This window comes from Engraulis encrasicolus, chromosome 4, assembly GCF_034702125.1.
Source record: "Engraulis encrasicolus isolate BLACKSEA-1 chromosome 4, IST_EnEncr_1.0, whole genome shotgun sequence".
In the NCBI taxonomy this organism is placed as follows: Eukaryota; Metazoa; Chordata; class Actinopteri; order Clupeiformes; family Engraulidae; genus Engraulis; species Engraulis encrasicolus.
In genome coordinates this window covers 13,493,223-13,505,722 of record NC_085860.1, presented here as the reverse complement: position 1 = coordinate 13,505,722, position 12,500 = coordinate 13,493,223, and the positions used below count along the sequence as shown (strand labels likewise).

Below are 12,500 nucleotides of genomic sequence, written 5' to 3'. Positions count from 1 at the left end.
TTACAAGGGACTGCATACCACCTCTGTGGTGATGCACTTTTCAACGGGTTGGCCAAAACTTCACGGACGTCTGTGTAGATGCGTTGTCCCCCACCCCTAAAAAGTTTGCAATACACCCCACTTCAACTTAAAAGGGACTACAGTAGAGGCGCATGGTGATGAGGTCATATTCATGTGCCCTGTGTAACGACCAGTCTGCCCTGCTAACAAGTGCCTGCATGTGTGTTGCAGTGCCCACAGATGGACGTGCAGCACTGGTTGGGTCACTTGAGGCACGCAGGGCTTTAAGGGGACCTCAGAGGAGACGCACGGTGATGAGGTCATATCTGTGCGCCTCTTAAACCAGTCTGCCAGTCTGCCTTGCTAGCAAGTGGCTGCATGTGTGTCGCAGCCGGCCAAAGTGGGACGTGCTGCGCTGGCTGGGGTCACTTGAGGCAGGGGGTCTGCTTGGCCCTGGCGTGGCCTGGCTCGCTGGGATCCGTGCTCAGCTCGGCAGGGTGTGAGAAACCGTAGGAGCGTTAGTGGCGTCCCTCGGAGGCTGGAGAGCAGGTGCGGGGGGGTGGGGGGCTTGGAAACATGAAGGGAGGGCCGCACATCGGGTTTCACTAGCTGGCTGCCTCCGATCCCACCCTCCACACACACACACACACACAAACACACACACACACGTACGCGCGCGCGCGTACGCACGCACGCACGCACGCACGCACGCACGCACACACACACACACACACACACACACACACACACACACACACACAAGCCCTCCTCTACTGTTCTTTCAACTCTACCCCTGTAATCTGCTCTTTCCATCTCTCTATAGCTCCAGGCTCAGTCACACACACACCACACGTGGGTCTGCATGCAGCACTAATAGTAGTTGCTATAACATTCAGAGATTGCCGTTTTAAGTTTTGCAGCTTTACTTTTCCAAGCCTATAAGATTGCATAACATTGTACATTATGTACACTAACCCTTATGATTACCCTTCAGTGTAAAACTCAACTTACTGTATTGTAACATAAGATACAACTGCGTTGCACACTTTCTTACACTGTCATTTTCAGTGAGGCTGCACAGAAAATGTGACCTTAAAACAGCATAAGCATATGTTTAACCCATTGATGCCTGATGTTGCGCTGCGCAACATTGGCACTGGCGCCGGGAGCTGCATTACACAACATTCAGGCTCCTGAGATTTGAGACAGCTTTATTAAAATTCTATGTTTGTTTGTCTGTATGTGCTTCAGAAGCTGAGACATTTAGGTTTGTATAGTCTGAGGGCAGCTTTTCTTAATAAAAAGAGCTCAGGCATTCAGCACCCTTTTTTGCAGGTGCCTTAGACTTCAATGGGTTAAAGGAATGCAGTGATCTGAATGATGACTACAGACTATGATTTGATATAAACAACCCCATATATCCCCATATATCCTATTGCATGGGGCTGATACAGTAACTCTGGACTCTGGACCAACATTGGGGAACCAGGCAGGCAGAGAGTTCAGCAGCCACATCTGGCCACAGTGGTCTCTAATCACACTAATCCATCGGAGGGGATAAGACTCATATTTCACAAGGCCCACTGTCACACACAAACACACACAATGCACACAAACCAAACAAGAACACTTTTGCCCATATCTGCAGGGGGTCACCACAGACACACACACACACACACACACACACACACACACACACACACACACACACACACACACACACACACACACACACACACACACACACACACACACACACACACACACACACACACACACACACACACAGAACTCCACTCACCCTTTTCTGGCGGTTCTCGGCGGCGGCGAGCTGGGCGCTCATCCTCTCCTGCATCTTGCGGCAGTGTGCCATGACGGCGTCCAGGATGGCCATGGGGTTGGTGCCCACGGGCCGCCGCTCCTTCTCCCCGCCCCCTCCGCCTCCGCCTTCGCCCTCAAAGTCTCGCTGCAGGGCAAGGAAGGGGTCCGTCAGGCTGAAGTGGCCATACCGCTCCTGCAGGAAGACCTCTTTCCTACGGGCCTGTGAATAAGAGACAGAAATCAAATGGTCAGCTTTCTTTGGTCATTTTCTATTTTATAGATGGGTTTTTTTTTCGGGACAGTGTGAGACTGTGACAGGAAGTGAGTGGGAGAGTGAGACGGGGGAAGATCAGGAAAAGACCCTAGGTCAAAATTGAACCCGGGTCCCAGTGCAACACCATGGTGTCCCAGACGCTTGAGAAAAAGGCCAAGTGTTTGTGTCATTTTCACTAGGTCCTACAGAAGTAATAAGTTACCGATCATCACATTGAAGGGCAAGTTCATCATATCGTAGGAGAGACGGAGAGAGAGAAGCAAGGAGAGAGAATAAGAGATGGACAGAGCGAAAAAGAGAGGGGGAAATATGGACAGACAGATCGAGGCAGAGAGAAAGAGAGAGTGCAGAGGGGTGGGAGAGGGGAGGGAGGGGAGAGAGGGAGAGAACAGTTTACTTGTTACTTGTTTACATGTTCACGATAGGAAACCACTGAAGCACAAACATACATAAATAAAACATTAGGCGTAGCCCCCCAGGCCTCAACCCTGTGAACTGACCTGCCACTGTAATAACACTGCTGATGGGGAACTGACCTGCCGCTGTAATAACACTGCTGAGGGTGGGGAGGGTAAAAGCTTCTGAACAAAACGACCGACAGAAAGCAAGGGAGTGAATAAGCATGAGAGAGGGGGGGTGAAGGGAGAGACTATCTGAACAGAGTAGATGAAGGAAGAAAACTATTGTGACAGATTGAGAGAGCGAGAGAGTGGCAGAGATAGAGAGAGATACAGAGGGCATGAGACAAGAGAGAGAGGAGAGACGAGAGAGAGAAAGAGAGAGAGAGAGGAGAGACGAGAGAGAGAAAGAGAGAGAGAGAGAGAGAGAAGAGAGAGAGAGAGAGAGAGAGAGAGAGAGAGCACAATAGGTGACAGGAAAGGTGTGAGAGAAAGAGACAGGAGAACGACAGAACTCAATCACTAATATCTTCCATTAAAGACTACCCACTGCAGTGCCCACGCAAAGAGAGAGAGAGAGAGAGAGAGCGGTAGCAGATGAGTGCTCAGCCGGGTGGAATCTATTAGGGCCGAGAGACATCCCACTCAGGCTGTGTGGCCGAGGCCAGCTGGCCTACCCAGCGGGTCGTGGGAAAAGAGACGCAGGCAGAACTGGACTGTACTATACACCTCAACCACCTCCACTGCCCACACTTCTCCTTTCTTCTCCTCTCTGCTCCTTTCCCTTTCCCCTCTCCTCTCTTCTCCTCTACTTTCCTTTATCCTCTCCACTCCACAACTCTCCTCTCCTCTCCTCTCTTCTCCACACCTCTCCTCTCCTCTCCTCTCTTCTCCACTGCCCACACCTCTTCTCCACTCTTCTCCACTCCTGACGTATTCTCCTCTCCTGTCTTCCCTTCTCCTCTCCTCTAAACTTCCCACTCATCTTTTGCTCTCTCATCTCTTCTCCTCTCCTCTCTTCTCTTCTCTTCTCTTCTCCTATCTTCTCTTCTCTTCTCTTCTCCTATCTTCTCCTCTCTTCTCTTCTCTTCTCTTCTCCTCTCTTCACCTGTGCTGTCCAGCTCTCCCTCTCTCACCCCTACTGCCCTCCTCACAGTGCATGTTAGCTGATGCTCTATATCAAAGACAACATTACGGTGAATTAGCTGAAGGGACAGTTCCCCTCGAGCCCAATTCAATTCAATTTACAGCGCAATATCGCCATAGCCAATGGCCTCAAAGACGCACACACACGTGCACACACACACGCATGCATGTACACACATGCACACACGCACACGCACACCCACACACACACACACACATACACTACACACACACACACACAAACGTGTAGGTACAGCACAGAAGAGCCTGGTGCCTCAGTCCCCCACCATTATCCCCTGGAGGATTTATAACCCAGTGCATGGCCAATTCCTTTAGCCATGGCACCACAAACCACTCTGTTTCCTTGCATCTCCCCTTCTGTTAAGTACACTCCAGTAGACAGCACTTCACCAGACTGTGGGCATAGTCTACCACACACCTCCTGGAGACTGGAGACTGTGGGCATCGTGTACCACACACCTCCTGGAGACTGGAGACTGTGGGCATCGTGTACCACACACCTCCCTGGAGACGCAATAGTTCTCGCTCCAACGGTCTCTACAGTCCCACTATGGCGTCATGGAAGACATTTCTGGTGTGCTGCTTTCTGTTTCCTCCATACAGCTTGACAGCTTGAGTAAGAACTAAAACAGCATGAGCCTGCAATGCTGACTGACTAGGGAAGTGAGGAGAGCAGGCTATTGGGGTGAGCTGAGGTGCCCAGACCCTGCAGGTCATTTGGAGAAGTGCGGTGTGGCTTGGCTTGCTGCATCAGGAGGGCTTACAGGAAGGGCCGTTGGAGCTGGAAGGGCCGTTGGAGCGCTGGAGCATGACGAGGCAATAAATCAGACCGTAGATCCTCTGACTCGGCTCTTTTCACCCTGATTCGGCTTTTGATTAAAAATGCGTCTGCATTAGGGTATTAGAACTCTTTTTCCTTTTCTCTCTATCTCTCTCTCTCTCTCTCTCTCTCTCTCTCTCCCTCTCTCTCTCTCTCTCTCTCTCTCTCTCTCCCTCTCTCTCTCTCTCTCTCTATCTCTCTGTCTCTCTCTCTATCTATCTATCTCCTTCTCTTTCCTGTCTGTCTCTCCTCTTTGTCATGAGACTAAAGCATGGGGTTTTCATGATAAGTGCAGGATAAGCCACACAGGCCCTGCGTGACTCTGTGACTCTGACCATATTTAGTCTGCGTGTTGCTGATCAAAAAAAAAAGGAAAGCAAAGAAAGCTACTGAGAGTCCTAGACAATTGTTTCCCCGTGTCTTTCCCATATAGTGCCAGACAGTGAGAGAAAGAAGAAGCAGAAAAATGCAGAGAAACAGGGGGAGAAAATACTGTGTGTTTACGTCTGTATCTATGTGAGTGTGAGAGACAGAGATCAAACAAAGAGAAAAATAGAGAGAAACCAAGAAGGCTGGAGACAGAGATTGAAAGAGGAGAGAGAGAGAGAGAGAGAGAGAGAGAGAGAGAGAGAGAGAGAGAGAGAGAGAGAGAGAGAGAGAGAGAGAGAGAGAGAGAGAGAGAGAGAGAGAGAGAGAGAGAGAGAGAGAGAGCAAGAAAGATATAGAGTGTTGTCGATGCTGTTTAGCTTTGTTGTTAGCTTGGCTGCAGACTGTCTGTGCCCTGTACAGGTATATCCTCTCTAGTGTCCTTGCTCCCATTGGTCAGTAAACTGCACTGTATGTTGTCTATTGGTCGGTATAATGTACTGTATGTTGTCTATGCTGTTAGTCTGGTCAGTATTATGTACTGTATGTTGTCTATGTTGTTCAGTATAAATGTACTGTATGTTGTCCATGTTGTTTTACCCGTATCTGATGCTTTGTATTCTCAGTTTGGCAATGTGAATGCCCTGCTCATCATGCCTATAAAGAATTGTTGAACTGAGAGATGGGGGGGGAGAAAGAGAATAACGACAAAGACACTTCTACTGAGAAGAGAAAAACAAGATGGCCAGAGAGAGAGAGAGAGTCAGAGACACAGAGACAGACAGACACACAGAGAGAGAAAACAAAATGGCCAGTGAGACAGAGAGACAGAGAGACACAGAGAGAGAGAGAGAGAGAGAGAGAGAGAGAGAGAGAGAGAGAGAGAGAGAGAGAGAGAGAGAGAGAGAGAGAGAGAAAACAAGATGGCCAGTGAGCGATAGAAAGCGAGAGAGTGCCAGAGGGAGAGAGGGAGTGACAATGATGAAGAGAGGCTCTCCTCTCCTCTCGGGATGCTTTGCCTCACCAAAGAAGGAAAAGATCAATTCTCCAAAGCACACAGCAGAGCACAGCAGAGCACAGCACAGCACAGAGCACCACCCGCCACCCGCCACCGTAAACTAAACTACTGTCTGGGAGGCAGACGGCCCGCGCCTCCGTTTGCAAAGGCTAAACACCAGCAGACCAACGAGCACCGAGGACCCAGTGTAAACAAAGAAAAGAGAGAGGGGGAGAGAGAGAGGGTGACAGAGAGACAGAGAGACAGAGAGGGATGGGGGCAGCAGAGAGAGAGAGAATGAGAGAGAGGGAGAGAAAGAGCAATAGGGAGAAGAGTTAGAACAAAGAAATTGTGGAGGTAAATAAAGAGAAAGTGAGAGGTGTTAGAAGAGAGAAAGAGGTAGAGAGGGGGAGAGAGAAAGAGAGAGAGAGAGAGAAGGGGGCAGAGAGAGAAAGAGAGAGAGAGAGAGAGAGAGAGAGAGAGAGAGAGAGAGAGAGAGAGAGAGAGAGAGAGAGAGAGAGAGAGAGAGAGAGAGAGAGAGAATTAATAGTCAGATGATTGTGTGTGTGTGTGTAGGGGCGACACAGTGACACATGCCTGTTCTGAACGCGGAGGCTTTGAGGAATCACACACCGCCATCTGGTGCCTTTCCACCAGGCTCTGGCAAATCCAGCCCACTAATCACCACACACACACACACACACACACACACACACACACACACACACACACACACACACACACACACACACACACACACACACACACACACACACACACCAGGATACTTTTTTTGCCCACCTCTGCAGGGGGCATGACACACTAACACACACATCCCACTCTGCACACACACAGATGCACACAAACCAAACAAGAACACTTTTGCCCATCTCTGCAGGGGGGCACGACACACACACACACACACACACACACACACACACACACACACACACACACACACACACACACACACACACACACAGTTTTCAGAGTGAGGAGTCTCTTAGGAGTCGCTTAGAATCCTTTTTGTTGTGCTTTATTTTTTCATCTCACACACACACACACACACACACACACACACACACACACACACACACACACACACACACACACACACACACACACACACACACACACACACACACACACACACACACACACACACACACACACCCCTCCCCTTCACACACAGATGCATACAAACAAAAAAGATACTTTCTCTGCAGGGGGGCAGGGGGGCTAAAGAGCTATGCAGAGCCATTGAGCTGGGCAGTGGCGGTGTACTGTAGAGCAGTGTGTGTGTGTGTGTGTGTGTGTGTGTGTGTGTGTGTGTGTGTGTGTGTGTGTGTGTGTGTGTGTGTGTGTGTGTGTGTGTGTGTGTGTGTGTGTGTGTGTGTGTGTGTGTTATCACATTCACTGTTAGCATTTGGTTACAGGAGGACGGTGGGACACAAAGCTAGAACAGTGGGGGGTAATGGAGAGAGAGAGAGAGAGACAGAGAGAGAGAGAGAGAGAGAGAGAGAGAGAGAGAGAGAGAGAGGAGAGAGACAGAGAGAGAGAGAGAGAGAGAGAGAGAGAGAGAGAGAGAGAGAGGAGAGAGAGAGAGAGAGAGAGAGAGAGAGAGAGAGAGAGAGGGAGAGGGAGACAGAGAGAGATGGAGATGGAGAAGGAGAGGGGGGAGAGGGAGAGAGAGAGGGAGAGAGAGAGGGAGGGAAGGAGAGGGGGGGGTGGCAGAGAGACTGTTAGAGGAGAGAGCGAGTGAAGACATAAAGTAAGAGAAAGTGATAAGGCTGGTTACACAAAGCTGGTGTGGGGGGCTTAGACTAGGCTGCAGACTGGAATGCTGGACACCAAGCACTGGGCACTGGACACCAAGCACTGGGCACTGGGCACCTCTTGTGGAGCACTGAAGAGTGTTGGCCACTCTGCTACAGCTGGCTGTGCCATGCCAAGCCACACCTAACCTGGCACACACGCAGCACAACACGCGCAGCACCACACAAAGACAATACACATGCATGCACGCACACATATGCCAACTACATCTAACCTGACACAAGCGCAGTGCCACACAATAACAACACAAACACACACACAAACACACAGGCACAAACAGACATACACACCTTAACTGGCGCACACACAGCACCACACAACGACAACACACACGCAGGCATGCAGGTACACAGTGGCACACACAAACACACACCTAACCTGGCACAAGCGCAGTGCCACACAATTACAGTACAGTCATGCATGCACACACACACACACACACATGCACACAGTAGCACAGTCCACACTTTTTCCCCATAGCTGTTCCCAATGCTTGTCCAAGCAACCACTTCACAGATTGCCCCAACCGCCCTATTTCACTCTGCACCAGTCTGCAAGATGAGCATATGGCAACACATCCCATTGGCACAGATCTGGAAACGCACCAAACACGCCCCCCCCACCCCCAGCCCCAGTCCACCCCCATGCCACATTTTTGAACTTCAAGCGTTTCCAAAAATACCCTCAGTCCCCTTTGAGTGCAACGAATAGATAGTCCATCTGCTGAGGTTTTTTTGATTGCTGTTTGTTTTGGGTTTTTTTTTTAGTCAACCTCAGGCTCACTTCATTTTTTTTTACAGAAGCAGGGAGGCATACTGGTTTTGCCATGTGTTCAGTAGCATGAACATCAGAAGAGAGTAGGGGATACATTAATACAATAACAAACAAAAAAAGTGCAGGTGAAAACCCTGCTGTTTCTCAAGACCAATCTCCGCTGAGGATGTGATTGGCCAGTCAGTCTGTCAGTCCGTCAGGGTTGACCAATAACACTGGCAGCAGACGCTCAATACTTCTCCTTTACTTCTCATGCACTTCCCTTCAACTCAATTGTATCATCAGAGCAGACATCTGAAGCTATACATCACTAGTGTTTTATCATCATAGCAGACATCTGACGCTAATACGTCATGATACAGCGTAAAGGATGTGACTACTGTATGTCTGCGTATCGGAGTTGATCACCGTTGGCAACCGATGCTGAATCAGCGTGCCCTAAAATGTCAGCCACAAGACATTGTACGTACATCTTCTTTACCGATACCTCCATCATCCCATCACATCATTGGTATCATTAGAACAGACATCTGTCTGGGTTGACATGGTCTGGCTATCGGGTCGGGGTTGACCATCACCATTGGCAACGGATTCTGAGTCAGCATGCCCTCTTCTTTACTGATAGTTCCATCATCCCATCACCTCCATGGTACCATATAATCATAGCAGACATCTGAAGCTAAGTCACCCAGTACAAAGGCCTGAGGGATGTGACCAGGCAGTAAGTTTGTCATCGGGGGTGACCATCACCATTGGCAACAGAAGCTGAATCAGTCTGCCCTCAAATGTCATCCGAGTGCCCTTCGCCTGGCAGCCATCTCCCATTGATCCTGTCTCTGGACACACTGCCATGCTACACCATGCCATGCCCAAGCCACACCACTCTAGGCCTGACAAACAGCCGTCACTGGGGGAACACACACACACACACACACACACACACACACACACACACACACACACACACACACACACACACACACACACACACACACACACACACACACACACACACACACACACACACACACACACAGAAGAGAGAGGACGGTCCTGTTCTCCCTTCTCGTGCCTCACACCCCCTGGGGAGTCAACATGGTGAAAAGGAGGACTGCAAACGGGCCGGCTTTCTCTCTCTCCCGCACTCCTCTCTCGTGTCTCTCTCCCGCACCCCTCTCTCCTCTCCCGCACTCCTCTCTCCTCTCCCGCACCCCTCTCTCCTCTCCCGCACCCCTCTCTCCTCTCCCGCACCCCTCTCTCCTCTCCCGCACCCCTCTCTCCTCTCCCGCACCCCTCTCTCGTGTCTCTCTCCCGCACCCTTCTCTCGTGTCACTGCGCAACTCAATAACATTAATGATACCCAGGCAGCTACCCTGACTGCTACCGTATACCACCCCAACCACCACAACCAACACCTCCCAACCTCCACCCCATACTGCCCCAAACACCACCCAACTAACACCACCACAACCAACACCTCCCAACCTCCACCCCATACTGCCCCAAACACCACCCAACTAACACCACCACAACCAACACCTCCCAACCTCCACCCCACACTGCCCCAAACACCACTCAACTACCACCACCACAACCAACACCTCCCAACCTCCACCCCACACTGCCCCAAACACCACCCCAACCACCACAACCAACACCTCCCAACCTCCACCCCATACTGCCCCAAACACCACCCAACCACCACAACCAACACCTCCCAACCTCTACCCCATACTGCCCCAAACACCACCCAACTACCACCTCCCGTCAATCACCTGCTCACCCCATACCCCTTCCCCCACCATCACCATCACCATACACACCCACCCTCCCACTGCCAATCCCCTCCACCCTCAACACCAGCAGACATCCACTGTCACCATACCCACAGAGGAATAAAATACAGGTAGAAGTCCTCTTACAGATGTAATTACTATACTACACTAGTCGTATGATATTACATGGCTTAACTTTGTAATATCATACTACAATTACATCTGTAAGAGTACTTCTACACAACTCTGACCATACCACTGCCGGCTGCACCATACACCCCTGCCCGCTCATCAGCGGGTCATGTGCCAGGTTACCGGTTGCCTAGTTACTACCAGACCTAATCACAAATGAGATCAGAACGATTGTGTAGAACTAAAGGCAGTATGGCAGCTCCCAGGCTAGGGTACCAGGGCTTTAGGTGCCCCTTTCAGCTGGTCAGGTGCCAGGGTACCAGGGCTTTAGGTGCTTGCCTGGCCAGCACGGGCCTCTAAGGTTTCAACTCCAGCGTGAGTCATCGCTAGTGGAGAGGTTTGTTGTTGTTGAGAACCGGTCTGGTGAGCGAGAGAGACGTGCCAGTGGAGGGCTGGTGGTGGTGGGGGGTGGTGAGGGGAGGTGGGGGTGGTGGGAGGTGGTGTAGGAGTTGGTGGGTGCAGTAAAGTAGCCATGCAGGCAGGCAGGGTTGCCAGATGAGACTTGATGAGACAGATGATTTCCAACCCAAAAAATGTTCAAAACCCGCCTGGAAGCACTAAATTCCGCCCAATTTGAACTAAATTCTATTGATTTCTATGACCATAAATCTGCAGAAAACCCCGCCCAACTGTTACCCGTTTTACCAGCAGACGATCATCCTAAGCAGCTCAATTGGGAGGAAAACCTGCAACCAATCTGGCGACACTGCAGGCAGGCAGGGAGAGGGTCGTGTCAGGGGAGGGGGGGGGGGGGGGGGTGTCTGGGCTGGGGGGCGAGAGGACTGGGGGTGTGGGGTGGTGGTGCTGTCGCTCTCTGCTCTGCTCTCCTCACAGGTGTGGTTTATTTACCACCACTTGAGCACGGGCCGCCCCGCACGCGGTATTCTTAGCATTAACCTTTATAGGCATCCACTGGCACTGGGTGATAGGCCCTCAGGAAGACTGCCAACGCACCACCAGCCAGAGAGGGCCAGGGAGGGAGAGAGAGAGAGAGAACAGAGAGAAGAAAGGAAAAGAACACAACACAAAAGAAAAGAAAGGAAAAGAAAAAGAAGAAAAGAGGCAATAACGAAGAAAGTGAAATGAAAGAAAAGACTGCCAACTACCACCAGCCAGAGAGGGAGAGGGCCAGGGAGAGAGAGAGGGGGGGGGGCAGAGAGAGAGAGAGAGAGAGAGAGAGGGGGGGGGCAGAGAGAAGAAAGGAAAAGAACACAACACAAAAGAAAAGAAAAAGAAGAAAAGAGGCAATAACGACAAAAGCAAAATGAAAGAAAAGACAGAAAAGCAGAAAGTGGTGAAATGGAGAAAGGCGGAATGGGATGAAAAAAATCAGTACACAAAACTTTTGTGCAAGACAGATTGGCATACAGTAGGTATACAGGCAAACACAGGGAGAGCAAAGGTAAAAAAAAAACATGTGACTCCACAAAAGAGAAAAAAAAGAAACCTCACGCTTGCTAATGCTACTGTATGTTCAGATATATAAAAACCCTTTCATATCATTTATTTAGGGCGTCATTAATCTTATATTTATGAACTTCAGGGCTTTACATATCTGGCCATGTGTCAATCTCCAGTCTTCATGCATAAAAGATTGAGCTGTGGGGTGGTGGTCTATAATTACAGTAATGCAGGGGGAGTGGGCATGTGGGGGGGTAATAAATCTCATCAGTCAGCTGCACATGACTCATACCGCACTGCTCGCTCACCCACAGGACCACTGTTTCAACCACTGACTTATTGGTTTCAACATATCAGCACGGCTCAACCACAAGACAGAATGCACCTGCGACTGTTTCAACACATCAGCCTGGTCTCTGCAGCACCTTCAACTATTCACCATATCATCACCATATTGGACCCACGGCTCATCAACAGTCAGAAAGCATTTTCAACTGTTCAACATATCAGCCTGGACCACATACATGGCTCATTTACAGTCAGAATGCAGCTTCAACTGTTCCATATACATTGATATACTGTAAGTGTACTGTATACATACATATCAACAGTACAACACATCGCCCCATGTTTCACAGACAGTCTTCTTCAACTGTTCAATATCAGACCCCACCCCGTC

General features: G+C 50.1%; 1 protein-coding gene across 1 annotated transcript in view; it reads right to left on the bottom strand.

The window, feature by feature from the left end:
* The window catches only part of cttnbp2 (cortactin binding protein 2), a 96,545-nt gene that overhangs the window by 48,429 nt on the left and 35,616 nt on the right, over window positions 1-12,500 (bottom strand). The window contains exon 3 of the mRNA XM_063196726.1: window positions 1,802-2,041. Within this exon, the coding sequence (XP_063052796.1) occupies window positions 1,802-2,041 (240 nt within the window). The remainder of the gene's footprint in view (window positions 1-1,801; window positions 2,042-12,500) is intronic.